This window comes from Cornus florida, unplaced genomic scaffold (assembly GCF_030987335.1).
Source record: "Cornus florida cultivar Cherokee Brave unplaced genomic scaffold, ASM3098733v1 CherokeeBrave_3.0.0_Hap2_Chr01, whole genome shotgun sequence".
Taxonomy (NCBI): Eukaryota; Viridiplantae; Streptophyta; class Magnoliopsida; order Cornales; family Cornaceae; genus Cornus; species Cornus florida.
Window position 1 is genome coordinate 86164251 of NW_026775571.1, and position 22522 is coordinate 86186772.

At 33.3% G+C, this 22522-nt stretch overlaps 1 protein-coding gene across 1 annotated transcript; it reads left to right on the forward strand.

Annotated features, from left to right (window-relative positions):
- The first annotated feature begins 11378 nt into the window (after positions 1–11378).
- Positions 11379–18556, forward strand: LOC132304450 (BTB/POZ domain and ankyrin repeat-containing protein NPR1). The gene is made up of 4 exons (XM_059802132.1): positions 11379–12949; positions 14103–14856; positions 17306–17503; positions 18045–18556. The coding sequence occupies exons 1-4, from the start codon at positions 12398–12400 to the stop codon at positions 18293–18295; spliced, it is 1755 nt and encodes a 584-aa protein (XP_059658115.1). The 5' UTR covers positions 11379–12397; the 3' UTR covers positions 18296–18556.
- The last annotated feature ends 3966 nt before the right edge of the window (positions 18557–22522 follow it).

The window sequence follows — 22522 nt, forward strand, 5'->3', positions numbered from 1 at the left end:
ATCCACGTAATAGCAATAAAAAATAATGATAATAAAAAAATTAGTGTACCAAATAGTTGGAATTTGAATCCTGATTTCATTTAAGGTTAGGGAAGGTGGCAGGGACTAAGGGAGGACTATCCTTATCTGCTGGTTCTTGCAAAACTAGTATGGTTTCAGCCTGATTTTGCATGATCTTCTTCTCACCATAACCATTTATCAACTAATTTTTGAATATAGGTCACTCCTGTTATGAAAGTACTGATTTCCGATGTGAGGACAGACTACAAAGGACTCATCTCTCTTCTTGTATAGTCCATTATCACCTTTTGAGCGAGAAGAAGACAAGTCACTCGTGTCACTTCTTTTGTTTTTGCCTTTCTGAAAAATATTTTCAGAAATACTAAAAACATTTTTATAGTTTTGAGGGAATAAAAAAAATATAGTTTTCTTAATTAAAAGTCTTTATTTAACTTGGTTTTGATGAAATCAACTTTAAGAAAACATTTAACTAATGCTATGTTTGGAAGCATCGAATCGACAGCTTGGATTTGGAATTTAAGAAAATTCAATTAAAACTTTGAACTAAACTTATTCCAATTTTAATATACCGATTCAGTACTCTCACACGCAACATAAATGATTTTTGTATATGTTTTAAAAATATATATATATAAAGCTTCAATACTTGACCTCCCCCTTCCACTTACACTCAACAGTATCTTCATCGGGATCCGATGTAAGAGAAGAACTTCTAACATTCTCTATCATCCTAACTTGCAATGGCTACGTTATGGTCAGACCATCCGAGAATGAATCCGAACGCTTAACATGACATTAAATTAAAGACCGGATTTGACGCTCTCAGACCCAAAAATTTAAACTATTGCTAGGTTTTTTGGTGGTTTGAAAATTCTGGAAGTATTTGAATGATTGGTATTTGAGAAAAAACGGTTTAGTTCCAGCCTGGGTTTGGGTGATACTGGCAGTGATGGTTCACTAAAATTAAAAAATAAATTGCTGAGGGGTCAATGTATCAAACAAAAGAGGAAAATGTTTTGTAACGGATAACATGTGATATGCTTAGATGAGCGGGACCCAATATTCACCGTTTCAAGATTCTTTCTGAATACAATAATAATATAAAAGAAAGAGGCATCTTGTGATTTGATATATTATAGAGAGGAATATATATATATATATGAAATAAAATAGGGTAAAGTATAGCCGCACCCTTTTAAGGTTTGGTAAAAAGACATTCAAATGAAATTTACCTATTTTTTGGACAAAAACACTCCTTAAAGATTCAAAAATGGACAAAGACACCCCTTTTCATTAGAAATTGACCAAATTACCCTTTGACTGTTTAGGAGACTTTTTTAACTTTATAATTTAATAAATTGGACCAATCTACCATCATAAACAATTTATACATAAAAAAAAGTAACCAAAAAAAAAAATTTGTTATTTACTTTATAAATGTCCCAACTTCTTAAAAATGTAGACGATTTTTTGATCCAGTACATATATTTCAAATAAATTATATTTTGTTATTACTTATTTTCTTTTTTTTTATTTTTAAATTAAGATACTTAATTCTTTCATCTAAAAAAATTAAACCAATCTTTTTTTCTTAAAAATAAAAAATATGGTACTAGTATAACTTTATTCATCTTAAATTATATATCAAATATTATGCATTTCTCACCATAAAAGGGAAAAAAAATAATAATAAAACAAAGAAGGAAAAAAAAAAACAAATGCATGCATAAAGTTATACTAATACCTATTTTCTTTTATGTTGGGAAATGCATAATATTTCATATATAATTTAAAATGCATAAAGTTATACTGGTACCATATTTTTTATTTTTAAGGAAAAGAGATTGGTTTAATTTTTTTAGATGAAAGAATTAAGCATCTTAATTTAAAAATAAAAAATAAAAAGAAAAGAAGTAATAACAAAATATAATTTATTTGAAATATATGTATTGAATCAAAAAATCATTTTAGACGTCTACATTTTAAAGAAGTTGGGACATTTAAAAAAAATAAAAAAAAAAAAAGTGAACAATATAAAGTTTTTTTTTTATGCATAAATTATTCATGAGGGTAGATTGGTCCAATTTATTAAATTGTAAAGTTAAAAAAATGTTCTAAACGGTCAAAGGGTAATTTGGTCAATTTTTCATGTAAAGAGGTGTATTTGTCCATTTTTGAACATTTAGGGGTGCCTTTGTCTAAAAAACAGGTAAGTATCATCTGAATGTCTTTTTACCAAACCTCAAGGGGTGTGGCTGAATTTTACCTAATACAATAAAATGAAATGAAATGTTTATTCCCAACTCTCTACAAATTAAAAATGACCACTCCTATAAAAATGATGGAAGGAATGAACATTTAGTTTTAAAGAATCAAAATAAGATATATATAAAGATAAAAGTACCCTCGTGATAATGTGTATATATAAATACACACACACACACACACACACACACACACACACACATATATATATATATATATATATATATATATATAATATATTGTGACGACCTTTGTGAGCGGGTGTGATGTGGGTGGACCCTGGCAGGCGACAAAGTGTTACGATCCCACGTTCATCATCTTTCAATGACACAAGACTTTTTAAAGCCGTGATGACCGTGAACCCATCAGAACTCCGGAGTTAAGGATACTTAACTTGGAATAATACCAAAATTGGTGACCTACTGAGAAGTCTCTAGTTCGAGAGAGCCAAAAACGAACAATATTGTATACGGGTAGGGTGAGGGTTGTTATAAATAGTATCACAACCGGAATTCAGTCGACCGAAGTGTGGCCAACGAGGACGTTAGGACCTTGGAGTAATTGTGACAACCTCTGTGGGCGAGTGTGATGTGGGTGGGCACTGACAGGCTACAGAATGTCATGAACTCACATCGCCTGAGGAAGGGGAAGTGCTATGTGTAAATTCATTACCTTTTTATGACATAAAACGTTTTAAAACCATAATGGCCGTAAATCCATTAGAATTCCAAAATTAAACGTACTTAACCTAGAATAATCCTTTGAAAAGTCAATATTGTGTCCGGTAAAGCGAGAGTTGTTGCAAATATCATATTATAGATTATTTATATAACACAAAATATACGTCCCTCTATTAATTTTTTTTTTTAAATAATATTTTAAAATTTATTTTATTGTGACTTTTAAACTAATTTAACCAAACACCGAAATATAATTAATCAATCGAATAATGATCATTCCTTTCTTGAACTATTCTCATTCCATTATCGCTACATTTCATTTATACTTCATTCCATTATCGCTGCATTTCATTTATACTTCATTCCATTTTTGTATATCAAACATAGCCTCACATCTTTTGTATGGCTTTTGATCATCAAACTAAATGCATCGACAGTGAAACTGATTCTATGATTATTATATATATATAAATAAACAATACTTAATTCGACATACAAATTAATCGCCGTTTGATGTGAGATAGGATTGATGTCATTACATTAATAATATTAGAGTTATTCTACTATTAAATTTTGTATTATATATATAAACTTGCACGTTTTGTGAAGTGATCTCAACCGTGGTGATTGCCAAATGTCACACTACAACGAACATATTTTGTTCCTGTCACAAAAAAATCTCCATGGGGTCCTCTTATTGTAGTTGTTTTCCTACTTTAATTAGGATTGATGATTGCAATGAATGAATATACAAATGAAACGAAAAGTTCAAAATGAAGCTAGTTTTAGATTTATGACCTACTGTGTCTGTGATTATGATCGACTAACGTGTGAGACGGTTGGTGGGTGAGAAAGGGAGAAAATATTGGCCATTTGATGGTGACAAACCAACTTTTTTTTTTTTTTTTTTCTTTCTTTTTGATGAAGATTGAACTAATGGAGGGTGGATATTTTCTAGGTTTGATGTGGACCAATTTGATCACTTTGTTGTTCTTTGATTAGGATATTCTACATGATGTCTCACTTTGTTTATTATAGGTCATTATTTTAATTAATGTTGATAAAAAAATAAGTAAACCATTGTATCATATGATGTTCCATATGATGTTCCATTGAATTATACAATATGTTTGTGTGTGTGTCACTGTGTGAGTGTGTGTGAAGCTAGTGGGTTCATAGTGAAGGGGTTGTGTGTGTTTTGCAAAGAGGACAAAGAAAATTGAGCTGTGTAGAGATAATTTTGAAGGAGGTCTCTAACTTTTTGTGGTCTATTTTGTTTCTCTTTTAATTCCTCCTCTCGTCTCTCGATGCGCTCTCTCGTCTTATTTGCTGTCATTTTGCTTTTGCTTTTGCTTTTGCGTTTGCTTTTGCTCTTCACCCATTTTTTATTCTCCATTTTCAAACTGATTTAAATTATATGCATTTGGGATTTTAGGTTGTGTTGGGCTTCTTATTCTTGTTTTATCCTATCCCATTTCTTGTTTCTGTGGCCCAATCCATTTTTCTACTACAAACATTCGAGTGATGCTGGCCCAAATTGGCCCTGCTCGGCCCGGCCCAAACCAATCACTCAGATGACATCATGCGGAACCCACAATGCTGAAGACTTCGATGGTTAAAGTCGAAGTCTAAGGTTTTACATCCATAGAATACGTGTGGTAAAGAGATTCAGAGCGGATGCCATCACTTTGCATTCATCGAAACCTTTGACTGAAACGTGAATATCATTTTTCATTCTCAGAATTATTTGTTACCATATAATATGTTAACCATTTAAGTAATTTAGGTTGGGTCAAAAATCTTTGTATTGCGACTTGTGACTAAATATATGTCGCACAATATTTGGATAAAGCAAAATAGAAAAGGACAATGTTCTATGACCCTAAATTTGTTTTAAACCCAAAATTGTCGGTTAAAGTGAAATATTGTCCATAAAGTGTCCTATATAGACTTAATGTTCCATGAATATTATTGACATAAAAATTGACTAATAAGATATAGTTGAGCACGTGAACGTCTTCACAGTCTGTGATTGAGTTGCTTTCTGTTGTTTTTGGGAGCCCGGCTTCCAGCCTTCGAACCTCTAACTTTTAATCTAACATTCTTGTCCTGAAAAAAAAAAAAAGGTTGAGCACGGCATTACCGCCTAATTGGTCGAGCGCCCAGCTTCCCCAAAGCATATATATATATATATAGCACAAATGCAGAACTGACCCCACTCTTGTAATGCAAGCTCAATCTAATAATTCATAATTGATTCCGCTTGGGCTAAAATAATTGGACTTTAAACTGGGCTTGGGTTTTGGAGAACCACAAGATAACCTTTGTACATTTAAGTTTTGGATTGAAGACTGGTCCAACCCAAAAACTATTTCAGGCCTGAACCCTTTTGTGGCTTGACATGTATGTGTGTTACTGAACTTTTAGTGTTATGCACGTGTGTATACTTTTATGATCTCGAAAATCGCTTCAGGCCCAGTTTGGTTGGACAGAAAAGAAAAGAAAAGAAAAGAAAGGAAAGGTAATAGAGGGATATGATTTTTTATGTTTGGTATAAAATTTTGAAAGGAAAAGAAAGGGAATGGAAGGATTTAGAGGGATACATTAAAGCTTGATGAGTTGGTTTAGTTATCTTTCAAAAATTGGAGCGGATGGAAGAAAATGGAAGGAAATATTAGCATTTTTAATGAAATTTTATTAATACCAAATTTGTCCTTATTTTTATAAAGGATTAAATTTATGAAAAAAGGTATGACAGTAAATTCATTAAAATGAAAATAATCATTGAGTATAACCTTCCCATCTCTTGACAAATCAAAAGGGACTTAGATGATATATGCTCTTTCGTAGAGGCAAAATATAGTGAGTGTACAAAACACTTGCTTGAATTTTTTAGAAAAAAAATATATATCTCTCAAAATTCTTGTCTCTTAAGAAAATATGCATTTAATATATCTATTATCTCCTTTTAAAAATCCAAAACTACTCAATCAATTTTAAATATTCATATTGTTTGTTGGGAAAAGGGTTCTAAAAAATTTATAAGATTTTGAGAAATATACAATCTTTGAACATTGACTTCTAGGGCAAGAAATTTGAGAGATTAAAAAATAAATAAATAAATAAAAGGTGACCGAGGATTTTGGGAAGAAAAAAATATTTGTTAAATAATACGGAGTAGTACTATTGAACAGACATTATTTAAGCGTATTGATTTTAATTAAATAATGCAAATGTGTCAGATCATGGGTAGTGGGACCCAAAGGGATTTTTCAACAACTTTAAAGGGGAAGAATTTTACTACTATTTATGTATAACATGTCAAGTCAATTGAGAATAGGCCAATGGCTGATGCTACAACCACAAAATAAAATGCTTAAAACAAACCATAGAAAAGAAAGACCACTCCCTTGTACTTAGGGTCTAGGCCCCTAGGAAGGTACCTCGAAAGTTCATAACACCCTCCCCTCTCTCTCCCCTATATATATATATATATATATATATATATATGTGTGTGTGTGTGTGTGTGTATCACCCCTTAGGTGTTATCGTACCTCATCCATGATTTGATGGAATGACAAAAATTTTAAGGATTTAGTTGAAGTGATATTTTTTCTTTATTCACATAAAAAGTTGGGAATTTATTTATTTTTTAATAGCGCAATAGTCCAAACATGTTAATTGAATTTGTTACTCATCTGTCTGTCAAATAAATAAACAAAAAGAAGACAATAGCAAAAGGACTTATTGGTGTAACTTGGCTTCAAAATCATTTATAGCAACTAATGAATACTTTCACAATAATATAAAATATTTCACCAAAATTCTAAAAAGAAGGGCTATTTTTGTAAACTACACAAGTCTTCAACCATCTTATAGGTGAAAAATGGATCGTGTAGTCAGATAGAGTTGTTTTATTTTGATATCGTTTACTCTTCTACTATTTTTTGTGTCAAATTAAACATTTTTTTTTTGGAAATTTAACTTTTTAAGTATGAATTTTAATATATTTTTATTATATTTATAGTGAATAAATTACCAAAATATTCATTTAAGTCTTTATAGGCTTGATGGTTTTTTTATAAATTTAATAAAAGAAGGTTAAATTGGTAAAATTTTAACTTTTCAAATGAGACATTTATTTTAGAACAACTAAAAATAAAAACATATTTTTTTTGAGAAAATGAATAGAAAACGTTCCTTCAACTATAATAATGGGTATTTTTAGATGCTCGCTTAAGGATTAGAAAATGATACTTTGGGAACAAATTCTCGACGTTATAGTTATTTTATTCTTAATGTCCCAATTAAGTGTATATTAGGGTGAATTTAACATAACAAGTTTTACGTGTTGCGTTCAATTCTTCAAGCGAGTATGTCTGTGTTTGATTTTCTCTTCTTGTAATTTGTCAAAATAAAAATAAAAATAATTAATAATTAAATATAAAAAAAAGCCTCACAATGTCACCCTTCATTGAAAAAATATATATTTATTTTTTATCGCCCATCATTTTTTCCAGACTAATTTTGCCATTATTTAATCAAGAACAATCAAACTGAATGGACATATTCCAAAAAAAATTGTACGTTAGCAATATCAACCCCACATGCAAGTTTTAATAATTGATCCACTTGAGTCTCGAGCAACACGAATGAACCAGAATAAATGAGAGGATAAGATTTGATGAGGAGTCTCTTGGAGGAACTCCTATCCTCCTCGCTAGGGAAGAATTCATAAAATTGTATTCTTTTTATGCTATTTTAATTGTTGCCATTGAAAATCGTGACCACATCACTCACAAACATGTGAGTTATGATTTTTGAAGGCAACAATTAAAGAGGAACAGATGTAATATAAGAAAGCGTGGCTTTGAACAATACGAATATATAATAAAATATTGTAATGGTAAAAGTCTAGATATCAAATCGATGCTTTGATTTTAAAATTATAAACTAAATTTTCTTTAAGTTTAAATTCAAAATAGCGATTTGATACTCTTAAACGCAAGTAATTTTATAAATAAAAATATTTGAATGGGAGTAGTTGCCATTGGTAACAGGTCCGACCTGTTCTACACTAAAGCATGCTACACTGCAAAGGGTAGAGGACATCTCACAAGAGCCCCCAAGAGGCGTGAGGATGTGACTCATCATGTATACTGAACCGTCTAATGCACATCAAGAAATTTAAATTTCTATTCAAGTTTAGTCATACAAGTATTAATGTAAATTTGTTGCCTATATATATCATATTAATGTAAATTTGTTGCCTATATATATCTATATATATAGATATATATATACACACATATATATGTAGAAGTGGATTGATTTACACTTAAAGTTCCTAACCCCAATTTTCCTTCAATTTTCACCACGACCAAGTCTAGATGAAAACTGCTTGCTATATATTGACTCAAGTAATCAACCCTTCAAATCATTATGAGGTATTATTAATTGACCATATCTAATGATTTTCATGCTGAAAAATACTAGTCTTATGGCCTTTCGAGTGTCTTCTATATAATTGATGGTGATATGCTTATTAACAGATATACATTCTATCCACAAAGAAAAATGGTTGATTACATTGGATTGGATTTGTGTGGTGTACAATATATATATGTTATATGCCTTCACCACATGCACCTATATATGCATTCAATGGATGTTAATATAGGGAAGATGGTAAGATGCAACCCAAATAAATACATGTGCATGCCATATTTTTATATTTAGATACATTGTACTATTGCTGGCATTTAAATTTTGATGGTCAACATGGCTATTGTACAGTTGGCATTAACAGTGAGAGAATTAAAAGAAATGATCGAGAGTTGCTGCAACACTCTTTTTGAAGTCTCAGGGTTTATCAAAAACTGAACTAATTTTCGAGAGTTTGGAAGGACGTCTCCCCATTCAGCGGGACTTGTTAAATTTTAAAGTCTAACTAATAAACCGCTTAACCATATCTAAAGTGAAAAAAAATATATATATATATATATATATTTATTTATTTATTTATTTATTGTCACTGCGGTTACATTAATAGTGGTAAGTAATTGTTAGAATTGTTTTTAAGCCGAAAAAGATATATATATATATATATATATTTGGTAAACACATGTTTTGGTGATAAACAAGTGAAATCGAACTTTTAACAAACATATTTTCAAAATTATAAAAGTAAAAATAAAGTTACAAAACATGTTTGCAAACATATTCTCTCTCTACTGAAGGTTTTTTCAAAGCCATCAAACACCGAGTTGTGAAATTCTCTCATTCGTAGGAAACCTCTCTGGAAATTGCAAGAAGCTAAAGTAGCTTTGCTTTTATTTGGGCCCACCATTTTCAATAAAATTGTCCACCAACCTCCATGAATCTATCCATCTATATATATATATATATATACACACACACACACAGTCACACACAGGCACACATGACATACCTCACATGCTTGCTTACATTTGCATTGGTAAAGTGTCTCTCTCTATAGAAACAGTTAAAAGTGCTTTCGCAATATGTTTTCTTTTATTCACCCACCTTTCTTATTTCTTTGGTAAAATCCATTGCCGACCACCATCATCAATGAAAGGGGGCCCCACATTATTATTATTATTTTATCACTTTTTATAGTATTTTATTGATATTAAAAATTTCTCAACCTCAAGAAATTATTAAATAGTCCTAAGTTAATCATGTGTTAACATAAAATAAGTAATTAGGTTAACTTAATTTGTGTAAGCTATATCTCAACTAATTTTATTAATGCGTCAGTACTTGATTGGTTGGGATCAATAATACCAAAATCATGTACTCTCACTGTCTAAAAAAAAAAATATCCTTACAAGTCACGATTCTCCAAATAAAACATTTAATTTAGGACGAAAAAAATTAAAACTTCACATCAACCTCTCCTTATTTGGTAGAAGTCTTTTAACTTTATCCTTCTATTTTCTTCCTCTATTTAGTATGTTTTTTATTTTATTTTTTTTACCTTGGGACAATTTTTATCGGTTTCCTCTCATGGTTTGCAGAATTACATCAAAATTTTCTTTTTATTTAAAAAATTACACTTTGACCTTCTCTTGAATTCTCAAAACTTATACCGGTCCAAGGATAAAGAATTTGGCTGTGCCACTGGAGGCTCTGGGAAGTGGACAAAAAGCCTTCTCCCTTGTAAAATCTCACACTTCACGTACAAGATCGCTCCCAAGTGGCCCAGCGGTACAAAGGCCGACCCTTCGAAAGGACCCTTGTAAAATCTCACCCTTTACACATAATTAAGATCGCTCCCAGGTGGCCTAGCGATTCCAAGGCCGACCCTTCAAAAAAGAGATACAGGGTTTGAGCCTTAATAAAAACATGTGTGTATGTTAGCTTATTTTGCGCAAAAAATAAATAAATAAAGTACAGTATTACTTTTGTAGTACACATAAAGATAAGTTAGTGCAGTACATTTTTGTTTTTTACAGATCTCAAGTTTCAGAAAACCGTACCCACCGTTTTCTTCATCCACAAATGTACCGGTTTTAATACATGAATGAATTGTACTGGCACATTTTGGTTTTTAGCCCCCTCTTATATCATTTTGTGTGTCTAATGTAATAATTTTATACTATAAATTTAATAATTTTAATAATTTTAAATTTAGAATTCAATAACTACAATGCCATAAAAATGTGTTAAAATTTTAATTTAACGATGTTATAACATTGCTGCATAATATAATGTATTATATTAATGTTGTATCTTTAATATAAACGTGTTGTATAATTTTTTTTTAAAGTTATTATATAAATATTATATTTTGTAATGTAGTTGTGTTGCACGATATAATTATGCCGGCCAATAAATGAGAGCACAAAATTTCGTTCGTAAACGAAGCACAAAATTCATGATGACTCAATTTCGCTTCCTTGGTTGTTTAGATTGTCCACAAAAAAGTTTTTAGGAGTGTGTAGCTAACTGTTATTCAAAGTACTTTTTGTATTTAAAAAAATTGTCAAGTGAAAGTAAGATGACAAGCTTAGAGGTTTTGAATGGGAGATGAAACGAAAATAAATGGATGAATTTACAATATTCACTCGTTACAATTGATATCAGAATCAAATCAAATTCTTAATTCAACGAAGATAATATACTACTCACAAGTGGGAATGAAGAAATTCATTACTTATACCATACAAAGGAGTACAAAGAGGAAATATGAAGTTCCATTGAGGGTACTTTTGGAAAAAGGTGTACACTGATTGATGGTGTATTGGTAATTTAGTTTTGGAAGTGGAGCATATTTTGTAATTATAACATGTTTGTTGGGTTATATTGGTCTAACCCTTCGTAGTCAAGCAATTTCCCTTGAAAGTTCGTTTTTTCTCTCTCACGAATCTTGTGATTTTCTCTCTCTACGAGAGAAGAAGACTCGGTTTTTTTATTTTCATGTAATGTAAGGAAGTGATGGCATGGAAGACGTAAGCAAAAGCCAACAATGAAGCGTGACAACATCGCAAGCGTCACCTAAACGACTTCAGCTGCTAACGAACGAACGGGTAAACCCACTTCCTGCTTAACAAACCGACAGCTCTCATCTCCTCTTTATCTCTCTCTCTCTACTTTCTCTCTCTAAAATTCTCTGCAAAAAAACAGGAGACGAAACTTCCTTGTTGACACATGGGTTGCGTGGATGTGTAGTGTCCACACTTGGGTTTCAATTCATTCACTGAATTGAGTCGCTGATCTTTGAATTGATTGATGATTTTGGATCTGTGAAAAAGTTGTTGATGCTTGTGTTTTCTGTGAAATTGTTCTGATTTTGATTGGTTTCTGGGTTAAATTCAACTGGCTTTTAATGGGTTTTGTGTGCTGAGCTTGACTTTGGTGTTAATTCAAGTAAGATCTGATTGTTTTGGGAGAGAAGATGAGTTCATTGTGATCTGTTTTTGATTGTTTGAGTATGTGGTTTTATACCTTTCTTTGCTGATTAGATGGTTTTTGAGTATGTTACAAAGAGGGTTTATGGCTTTGATTCATAGTTCTGATTTATGCAATATAGGAATTGAAAGAACTTGCACTTTGGAGCTGTGTTCTGTGACAATTTACTGAAGTGGTCTTCATTTTTCACTTCATTTCATGTTTTTTATTGTGTGATTAGGCCAATTTCATATGTCCATTTAGAGTTGAGAAGCTTAATCCTCCATATGAAAATTATCTTGAGCTATCATTTTGTACATGGGTTTTTGCCATAAGCAATTGCTAGAACCAGAACTTCATCATTCATACATTACATAATAAGCTTTGTATGCTTTGATTCTATAGACAATACTCATCTTTTGTTTATTGCATACTTGAACCTTTTTTCAGTTCTAATTTGTCCTTGTGGTTTTGATTGACCTATAATCTATATTGGGGTTATGTCCTAAGGTTGACTAATGGCAAATTCTTCCGAACCCTCTTCGTCTATAAGCTTTACTTCATCTTCCCATATATCAAATGGCTCCATTACCTACAATATACCAACCTGCTCTGGTTCTGAGACAGGGTCTAGTCTCGAAATCATTAGTTTAAGCAAGCTCAGCTGTAACTTAGAAAAGCTCTTGGTTGATACTGGCTGTGATGACTACAGTGATGCGAATATTGAAGTTGAGGGAGTCTTGGTTGGTGTTCACCGGTGTATATTGGCAGCTAGGAGTAAATTTTTCCATGAGCTTTTCAAGAAAGAAAAGGGGTCCTTAGAGAAGGATGGTAAACCAAAGTATTGCATGAGTGATTTGTTGCCTTATGGTAAGGTTGGACACGAGGCCTTCCTTATCTTCTTAAGCTATTTGTATACGGGAAAGCTGAAGTCTTCACCCAACGACGTCTCAACGTGTGTGGATAATGTATGCATCCATGATTCTTGCAGACCTGCTATTAATTTCTCCGTGGAATTGATGTATGCATCATCCATTTTTCAGGTTCCAGAGCTGGTTTCACTATTTCAGGTCAGTGTGGTATTTATACTGACTAATGTTTACCCCTTCATGTTGATGTTGTGATCGTTTTTTTCTTCTTTTTTTTTCCTAGTTGGTACGTTGATGTTGTGATCTCTATGACCAAATTTGTTAAGTGAGTGATTTTGTATATGGATTTTATCTGATTGTGTCGATATTAATTCACGCATCCTTTATTTAGAATCTGGGAAGTGTTAAAGCTTGCATTGATTTGCTCAATCTATATGATTGTAATCTTTATTAATGCAAACATCCTCTATTTAGAATTTGGGAAGTGTTTTATCGTTTTTGAAGAAAGCTTGCATTAATTTGCTCAAAGAAGCAAATACTTCCAAAATCCTAACCAAGAAACTTGTTTATTTATTTTTACTGTGCTTCCTTACAGTACTTTGAATGGAGGCAATATACATGCTTATTGGACATAAACTATTCATCCATGCTAAAGTTACCCCTCCCACAGCAGTTTCCTTTTAGAAATTATAGTAAGGACTGAGGAATTAAACTGTCCAGCAATAGTTTTAAGGGCCACTGCTTGGTGCCACAGTAACACTTGGGCTGCCAAGCGTAAGTACACAGGCTTGAGTCCTAGATCAGTCACTTTTTGCAAATAATTTCATAGTTTAGGTCTGTTTCAGGTCTACCTCTCACATCACCTCGTATAGGCGGGACCGACACTGTGTCTAGGAATGTTTCTGCCTTTTGCTTTTGATGCCGACTATGTCTATGGTAAAACAGTATTTGTGTTTGATCAAGTAACTTATCTTATAAAACAAATACAAGACATATTTATCTTGAAATTTGAAGTTAATTGGATTTTATGGATAGCTTAAAACTTTAATGTCGCCTTGGGCATTCGTTGTATTCTTTTGGGTTCGCTCCCCTTTTTGAGCGCTTTTAATGATATCTTCTTACCAAAAATAAAATAAAAATTTGATGTTAATACTGTATATGATAAAAAATATGAACTGAATTTCATTTCCATCACCTGGCGACTTACTGAAAGTAAAAGTATGGAGTGAACTTAAAGCTCGGGTGTAATCCTGTATTGATTGAAGAGTATAAGCATTCATTTTCAGCACTATTTGTTTTATTCAACTATTGTCCCCCAAGTTCAGCTATGCTCATTGTAGCTTCTATGTTGCAGCGGCGTCTTTTTAACTTTGTTGACAAGGCTCTTGTGGAAGATGTCATTCCAATCCTTTTGGTTGCCTTCCATTGTCAATCAAGCCAGCTTCTCACTCAATGTGTCAATAGAGTTGCACGATCCGATCTTGATAGCATTTGCCTTGAGAAAGAGGTCCCCTATGAAGTTGCTGAGAACATTAAATTGCTCCGCCACAAGTCCCAAGCAGATGATGAAAATGAGACAGTAGCTGTGGATCCCTTACGTGAAAAGAGAATTAGGAGAATACACAAAGCGTTGGACTCGGACGATGTTGAACTCGTGAGTCTTCTCTTAACTGAATCTGATATTACTTTGGATGAAGCCAATGCTCTCCATTATGCCGTTGCCTATTGTGACCCAAAGGTTGTGTCTGAGGTGCTTGGTCTGGGTCAGGCTAATGTCAACCTTCAGAATGCTCGGGGTTATACAGTGCTCCACATTGCTGCAATGCGTAAGGAGCCTTCAATAATAGTTTCGCTTCTGACTAAAGGAGCTAGTGCATCAGATATGACATCAGATGGTCAGACTGCTGTTAGTATTTGCCGAAGATTGACAAGGCCAAAGGATTATCATGCAAAAACACAACAGGGGCAGGAAGCAAACAAAGACCGAATATGCATTGATGTTTTGGAGAGAGAGATGCGGAGGAATCCAATGGTCAGAGATGCATCAATCTCTTCCCCAACAATTGCAGATGATCTGCACATGAAGCTGCTGTACCTTGAAAATAGAGGTAATGTATGCATACAGTATTCTTGGATTCTCGTCTTCTTCCTTATTAAAGAAGTCTATTATCACGTACTCACATGTCATATTTAGTAGTCATGGTATCAGATACCATTTAGAATACTTGGGGAGGCTGCTATAGTTCTTTCTTCGGATTCTGCTCTGAAATTATGGAATTCAAAGTTGCAATATGTATGTATGTATATATGCTCTGAGAAAATTGAGAAATTATTTTCCATATCTTCAGTTATTTTTTTTAAAGATGCTTTTTTTACCAAGAGATTGTTCTTTTTTCTTTTCTTTTCTTTTCTTTTTTCTTTTCTTTTTTTCTCTCTTCTTTTCTTTTTCTTCCTGATGCTTCCAATGAATGGTCATATTATGTTATTTTCTTATTTTTAATTCCCTTCTTTCATTCATTCCCCTTTCCTTTTCCTTTATTTTTTTTTTAAATTTTTTTATTCTCTTCTTCTTCTTTTCTTCTTTTTTCTTTTTGTTAGTTTCCCTCTTCCTTTTCAAGTAGTGTAAAACCTTTGACTTCCTAAAGACACCAACTGTTAAACAACCAAGCAATTTTCTTAACCACTGAGGTCGGCTACATGAATCTTATGCTTCCATTCTGATCTATTTAAGGCCATAGCCTTAGTCAGTCATGCTATATCCTTCCTTACTAACTGTACCCACGTTAAGTTTGGTCTTCCTCTTCCCCTAGTATTACCCTCAATGTGGACTATGTCATTTTTCTTAACCGATGCACTCAAAGGTCTTCTATGCACATGCTCAAACAATCTTAACTAATTCTCTCATTTTATCTCCAGTTTCTGCTACTTCAACCATCTCCCGAATGTGATCATTTCTAATTCTATCCTTTCTTGTCTTACTGCACATCCATCTCAACATTCGCATTTCTGTCACACTCACTTTATGCATATGTTGTTTCCTAGCTGCCCAACATTTTGTGCCATCAAGTATGGCTAGTCTAATAGCTGAATAGACAATTTATTACTTATATTATTACACTCTACTAATTTGTACTTCTATTAGTAAAAAAGTTGGCTTGTAACTTCCCTAGTAGATGAGAATCCACATGTGATCCCTTTGGATGAGCCCGATCACGCTAAAAAGTACCTGAGTATTTTCTCTCCAGGTCTTTATAAGTGAGGCAATAGAACAACTGCTGAAGGTGGTGGTTCTTGAAAATGAGAGAGAGTGAGTTGATAATGTGGAATAATAACACATATTCAGGTTGATTGTGTTTTTCTTATTGCTTAGAATATTATTTTATAATAACTAATTAAATTTGTTTATACAATTATGTTTTATATTTAGTTCAGTTCCAATAACTAACTAAAATATAGGAATTTGCTGAGGAAAAGGAAAGAGAAAAATAGGTAATGGTAACTTTATATATATATATATATATATATATATATATTTATTATTGAACCATAGAGTTCCTTAAAAGTTTTTAATTATTAACGATTTCTTAGTTATTTAAGCATCGAGTGTAAAAGTTGTACGGAAAAACTTTTCACTCAAGATATGCATTCAATATTTGTTATTTATGTTCATTTTTCTCACAATACTTTTCACTCAAGATATGTTTTATGACTGAACATATTTTTGAACTGTAGATTCATGTACAGAGTGGTTGGCTTTAATGATCAATATCCATTTATTTGAAAGTCATCTTGCTATGTTAATCTGATTTGTTGGTAAATTTCTGTTTGTAATTTCTAAGCATTTCTAATTTTCTGATGTGCAATTCTTATTTTATTTTAACGATGGCCAATCATTTTGGACTGGTTGGATATTTGATCATCTGAACTGGTATGCACTAAAATATTGGCTTTAATTAAGCATATATGGTTACACTTATGAATGGAGAAATCATAGATCTAACCAAATAAATGATATTCTGGATACATGTTTTCTTTTTCATTTATGACTGCCCTTGGTCAATTTTTTACGCGTGAATAAGAAAACATGACGGTGAGTAGTATGCTACTCTGAAACACATTTTCAAGATACATATCAATGGGTTCCACTTGTGGTTTCATGATCGCATCCCACTTGACACAATCACCCTGTTTTATATGGACTTTGGACCAGTAATGAAAGAACAATGGCAGAGGTAGACTGAGCATATTATATATAATATGCAGTAGTTAAAATTCAACTGGTGATGCTATTGCAGCGTATCGAAGAGACAAGTTGGTTTTATCTGCTTATTTTGAGAATCTAAGCTATTGAATGCTTTCCCTTTTTGGGGCGTAATATATATATATGGTTAACCTTTTTGATGTTTGGCGCTTGCACGTGCAATAATTGCGTTTGTCAAGTTTTCTTGAGCAAAGATTTCGATCACACTTTCTATAATGTTCTTTATTTGATGTGATGTGTTTATATCATGAATTACTATGCTCCTATATAATTGTTGTTATGTATTTGTGTCACAGTTGCTTTTGCACGACTATTCTTCCCTACTGAAGCCAAATTAGTCATGGATATTGCACATGCTGAAAAAACATCTGGATATGCCGGTCTGTTAGCGTCGAGAGGTTCAAGTGGGAACTTGAGGGAGGTTGATTTGAATGAGACACCCATAATGCAGAACAAAAGACTCCATTCAAGGATGGAAGCCCTTTCCAGAACAGGTACTTTCACCTTTCCAATGTCCAGTTACTTGTTGTATCACTGATTGAGTTGCATGATGCTGGCATATCCATATTCCATTTGTTGAATGTAGTCGGAGCTATCAATTCTTCCTGTAAGGAGAGCTGTGGCCTGGAACCTAGGTGATAAGTTGGTGCTTCCAACCTGGTTCACTCTACATCTAGCGATCACGTATCACTCACCAAGTGATTTGAATAATAGTTAATATAAATTACCCACTAATTATCTATTTTGAATAACTTAGTACTAGTGCAAAAACAGAGATAAACAAGCAAACACACACACACACACACACACAATACACAATATTGCTTGGGTTTGACTATTAATCCGTTACTAAGGTTGTTAACTTAGACTTGCTAACTTCATCTTACTGAGTAAATTTGATAGGAACCAATTCTACTTGCAGTGCTGAAATGGTTACAGGAGAACTCTTAATAACGTATCATTTGCGTTTGGCTTAGTAAAGGATTTAGTTTTTGCAAATATCTTCTTTAACCGTTTTGGTTATTGTGGTGGCAGTGGAGTTGGGTAGACACTATTTTCCCCATTGCTCACAAGTGCTGGATAAGTTCATGGAGGATGACCTACCTGATTTGTTCTACCTTGAGACGGGCACTCTGGAGGAACAGAATTTCAAGAGGACGCGCTTCATGGAGCTTAAAGAGGATGTTCAAAAAGCATTTACCAAAGACAAGGCTGTGCTCCACCGAAATATGTCGTCCTCATCTTCGCCTAGAGATGGTGTAAGTCACAAAGTTAGGAAATTGTGAGAATATGTTAAATATTACTGAATGAGTTTGACTAGATATACACAGTTTTGATGAAAAGTTGATTGTTCGAGCCTCAGTAAACGGCAATGCTTGTTGCTTGTGTAAAATCTTTGCAAGGAGCAAACTTGCTCCATAATCTCTCCCTTGTGCAATCAGCTTCCAAAGCCTTACAATTTCCAAAATTTATGGGAAAAAGGGTGATTGACAGAAAGATTTGAGAAACTTAGATTAAATGAAGTAAGAAATTAGAGTTCTTTACCATTTGTTTTATGCAGCATTAAATAATGTACAGAAATAATTTACTAAAACGGTTTAAAAAATATCCATGACTCGCGTATTTTTCATGGCAATACATGGAGATATATATATATATATATATATATATATATATATATATATATAATGTGTATGTGTTTGTGTGTGGAATTGAAGCAAGTACCAGACAGTACTGGATAAAATTGGTTTTCGATGTTTCATGTAGGATTTTGGTGTATGGAAGAAGTGTGTGCGCTTAACTCATTACTACTCCTCAGTCATAAGACTCGTAACCAGGTGACAAGAAAAATAAAGCTATATTTCATTTGTTTTATTTATTAATTTTCTTTGGAATGGAGAATAACTACATTTATTTTTGGGATAAAGGAGGATTGTGGTAAAAGCAAGATTTGGTGCATTTTTTAAACAGAATTTACCTAGGGGTCATCCTTAGTGTTGCAAAATAGTGGTTTGTCCTCACATATGGTTGATTGTTTGCTGCACTAATCTGTGATGTTTAAATAAGGCCAGGCTCTTGATAAGAACATCAAAGCTGTAAAAGTGAACCCCTAAGGGATTCTTCAGTAATTAACGGGGACTAAAGGTACCCGGTGTCGGATTATGAAGTACTATCAGATTATGAAATACTCTAAGATGTCCAACACCACGAACGTGGAATACTCTAAGATGTCCAACACCACGAACGTGGAGAAAAGAATCGTTTGGAATGACTTTAACCTTAGAAAGAAGAATGGACAATTGGGAATAACATTTCAGCTTCTTGGAGACAGCCTTTGGCAACACCATGGGGCTGTTTTTGCTTTATTCCCCAATCCTTTTGACTTGGAAAAAGGAAAACAACCAGTGATTTAGTGGAAGCTCCAATATGAGAGATACTGTTGTTTGAAATTCCCATGATAAAGTTTTCTACAGACAAAAAGTGGTTGTGGCAAAAGCATAATAATGCTCAATATTTTCAAACAGTTGGAGATAAAAGATTCCTTTTACACTATTATGGAATTCCCACACTTTTTTTTTTTTTTTTTTGTTCAAATAGAAATGGTTCACACACAATAGTGGAATAAGAGAGTCAAGAGACCTGAACTGTCTCTTTTTGGCAGATTCTCCCTTTAAATTATCAATTTATTAGTAAAGAACAACTTGGAGTATACAAAAAGTTTACAATCACCTCCCTCTCCACCATTTGCCGTTAAAAAGAATGGTAAGGAATCACATGTGCAGCACATTTTGTATAATATATTGTAATGACAATGTTCCCTTCTGTGTCTCTTTTCAACAGCTACGCATACATCCATAAAAAGAAAAAATGAATATGTATGTATATATAAAGGGTAAAGGTGTACTTTCAAAACTGTACCTAAAACTTCCCTTTAAAAAAAAAAAAAAAAAAAAAAAAAAATCCTTGAACTAAGAAAATTTGACCTTACTATTTAATATTAACTAGAATGCTGATAATAATTTTTATAATATTAAAATAGCAAGGTCAATTTTGTAATTTAACATTAAATAATAATTTTGTAATTTAAAACAATTTCACGTCACGCGCCGCTCAAATTCTCACTGTTTTATAACTTAATTGTACTGCTTTCGCGCTTCTGCTTTATCTGACTTAAGATTCAAATATACACTTATTGCCTTCATAATTGAGTTAACAATCAGTTTTCATTCTTTGATTAATTATCTATTTGCTGTTAACCTGCATGCTAAGCAATTCAAATGGGAAATGTGTTATGAGATTATCCTGGTGCATTTGTTAACCAAGATCGATCAAAACTTCTATATTATATCACAGCGGACATTAGCTCAGATGGTATGATCTCTTCACTCAAAAGGGGTTGAGTGTTCGAGCCTTGTTAGGACCATATTGTGAGTGTGTGCACGTTTGCTCTAACTTCACCAAATTACACACACTGATCCACAAACACGCACATATAAAAGAAGCTCATCATGCACCCCTGCTCAGGGAACAAATAGGAACCCCTCCCTTAACCAGAGAGATCAGAGTCTGCCAAAAACACAGAAGAAAAAAGACCAAAGACAAATGACATCTCAACTAGGAAACTACCATAAGGTGCATGATCCAGCCCAAGCAATCAGGAGTCAGGGATGCATAGCACACATGAAGCGATTATAAAAAGAAATTACCGTGATTACCGTGGCGGGAGACCAGCAAGCACTGTCACTTGCTAAGAAAGTGCCTGATTAAATGGGTGCCTCCCTGTGATTTGCATTATGTTCAACACTCCAGGAGGTCGATACACCCTCGATCGGCAAATGTATCAACACCTTGTACTCTGCCCCCCAGACTGCCATGACCGCCAAACCAATCTGTACAACTCGAATCTACACCAATCCAGTTAAGCTCAAAACCAGTCGAGGACAAAGCTACCCACAGTCCTGAATGCCGTTCACAATGCCAAAAACTGCATTGGAAATAGTCAATCTAGCTGCTATACACTAGCACGAAACCCAGTACCCATGCATCTCGTCAAGATAAGCCCCGTCAAAGGGATACTGAGGTAAGCATTAAGCAGACCAGAAATCATCGCTAGACAACCGAGCACCAGCAACACCACAATTTCATAATTTCTTAGCATGAAGCTCAAAACTCAATAGAAAGAAACCGTTAAAAAGCCAACTGAGCTGCATTTACTATCCTGTACTCCAATCAAAACCTCAACCCATCCAGGTGAAGATCTGATTTCATGAGTCTCCATACAACTAGTCGTGTAAAGAAGGATCACATCTACATTTATATAACTTTTTAGTCTGTAAACGGTATTTTCCTTTTAGTGCAAAACAGATCTGGAGATTATTTTTGTCTTTCTACTGATAAACAACCTTATCTCATGACTAAAACTGTAGAACCAAGGTGCAAGCATTATTAGATGCAAGCCAAGACAATTTAGTACCAGGGAAGGCATATATAATGAGATATTCAAATATAGCACATGGAATAAAAGAGTTAAAATGATTCGAACGATTAAATTAACTGTTTCCCATATCAAGAAAGGGAAATTCTCATTAAATATAACTTTGTTCGTATCGAGCTTTATTGCTTGGATGTAATTAAGCTTGCACCACAACCTTATAGCCAATAGTAACTGGGAGGAAGAAAGGGGAACATAAGAAAGAACTGAAGCACATTAGAAACGGATGTCTACGCAGTCGATCTACTAAGAAGCTGACTGACAACTCCAATGACTCAACAGGATACAGTATTGGATGTCCAATTTCATTGGTTTCGTCGGAACCAAGCTTTATGGAAATGGAAGTGATCCATATGCACCTTCCAGTACAGTACATTATGGCTTGATTGAATCCTTCCCTTGACTCTATTAATAAGTCAGAAGGGTAAGTGTTAGGTAAGGCGAGAGTTGATCCAATGCCTTAATCTACAACAAGCTAACCAGCAGAAGCAGACTAGAGTCACAATACTCCAGTTAAGAATTCTGAATGACTCCACCTTGATCCCAGAGTGAATGTTAAGAGAGCAACTTCATTAAGATAACATAAAAAATGGCAACTGAATGGAAATTAATTAGTTCATTGCATTGAGAGAAGAGAACTCCCTGCAGAAAGCATGAACCAATCTACAAATTAATAAAAAGGAATTCCACAAGTCATTTAAAAGTCAGGATTTTCACACAGTAATCCATTCTATTGAGAATCAATTATGAGAAGGAAAGGGAAGAGTTGAAACAACCCATGGCATATTGAACAAGCAAAATAAATTGTCCTTACGAAGCCTTGATTGATCAATTGGATGTTTGGGAACTAAACCACATGAAATTTTTTTTGGTTCTGTTTGATGGAATATGAAGGCATGATTGCCGCAATAAGGGAGAGGATTATCAAGGGAAATAATGTCATGAAACGAGGGATCCAGTGAATGCCAGAACAATCAATCACTTTATATGCTATGAAATGAAAAAGTAAATTCATCTCGTA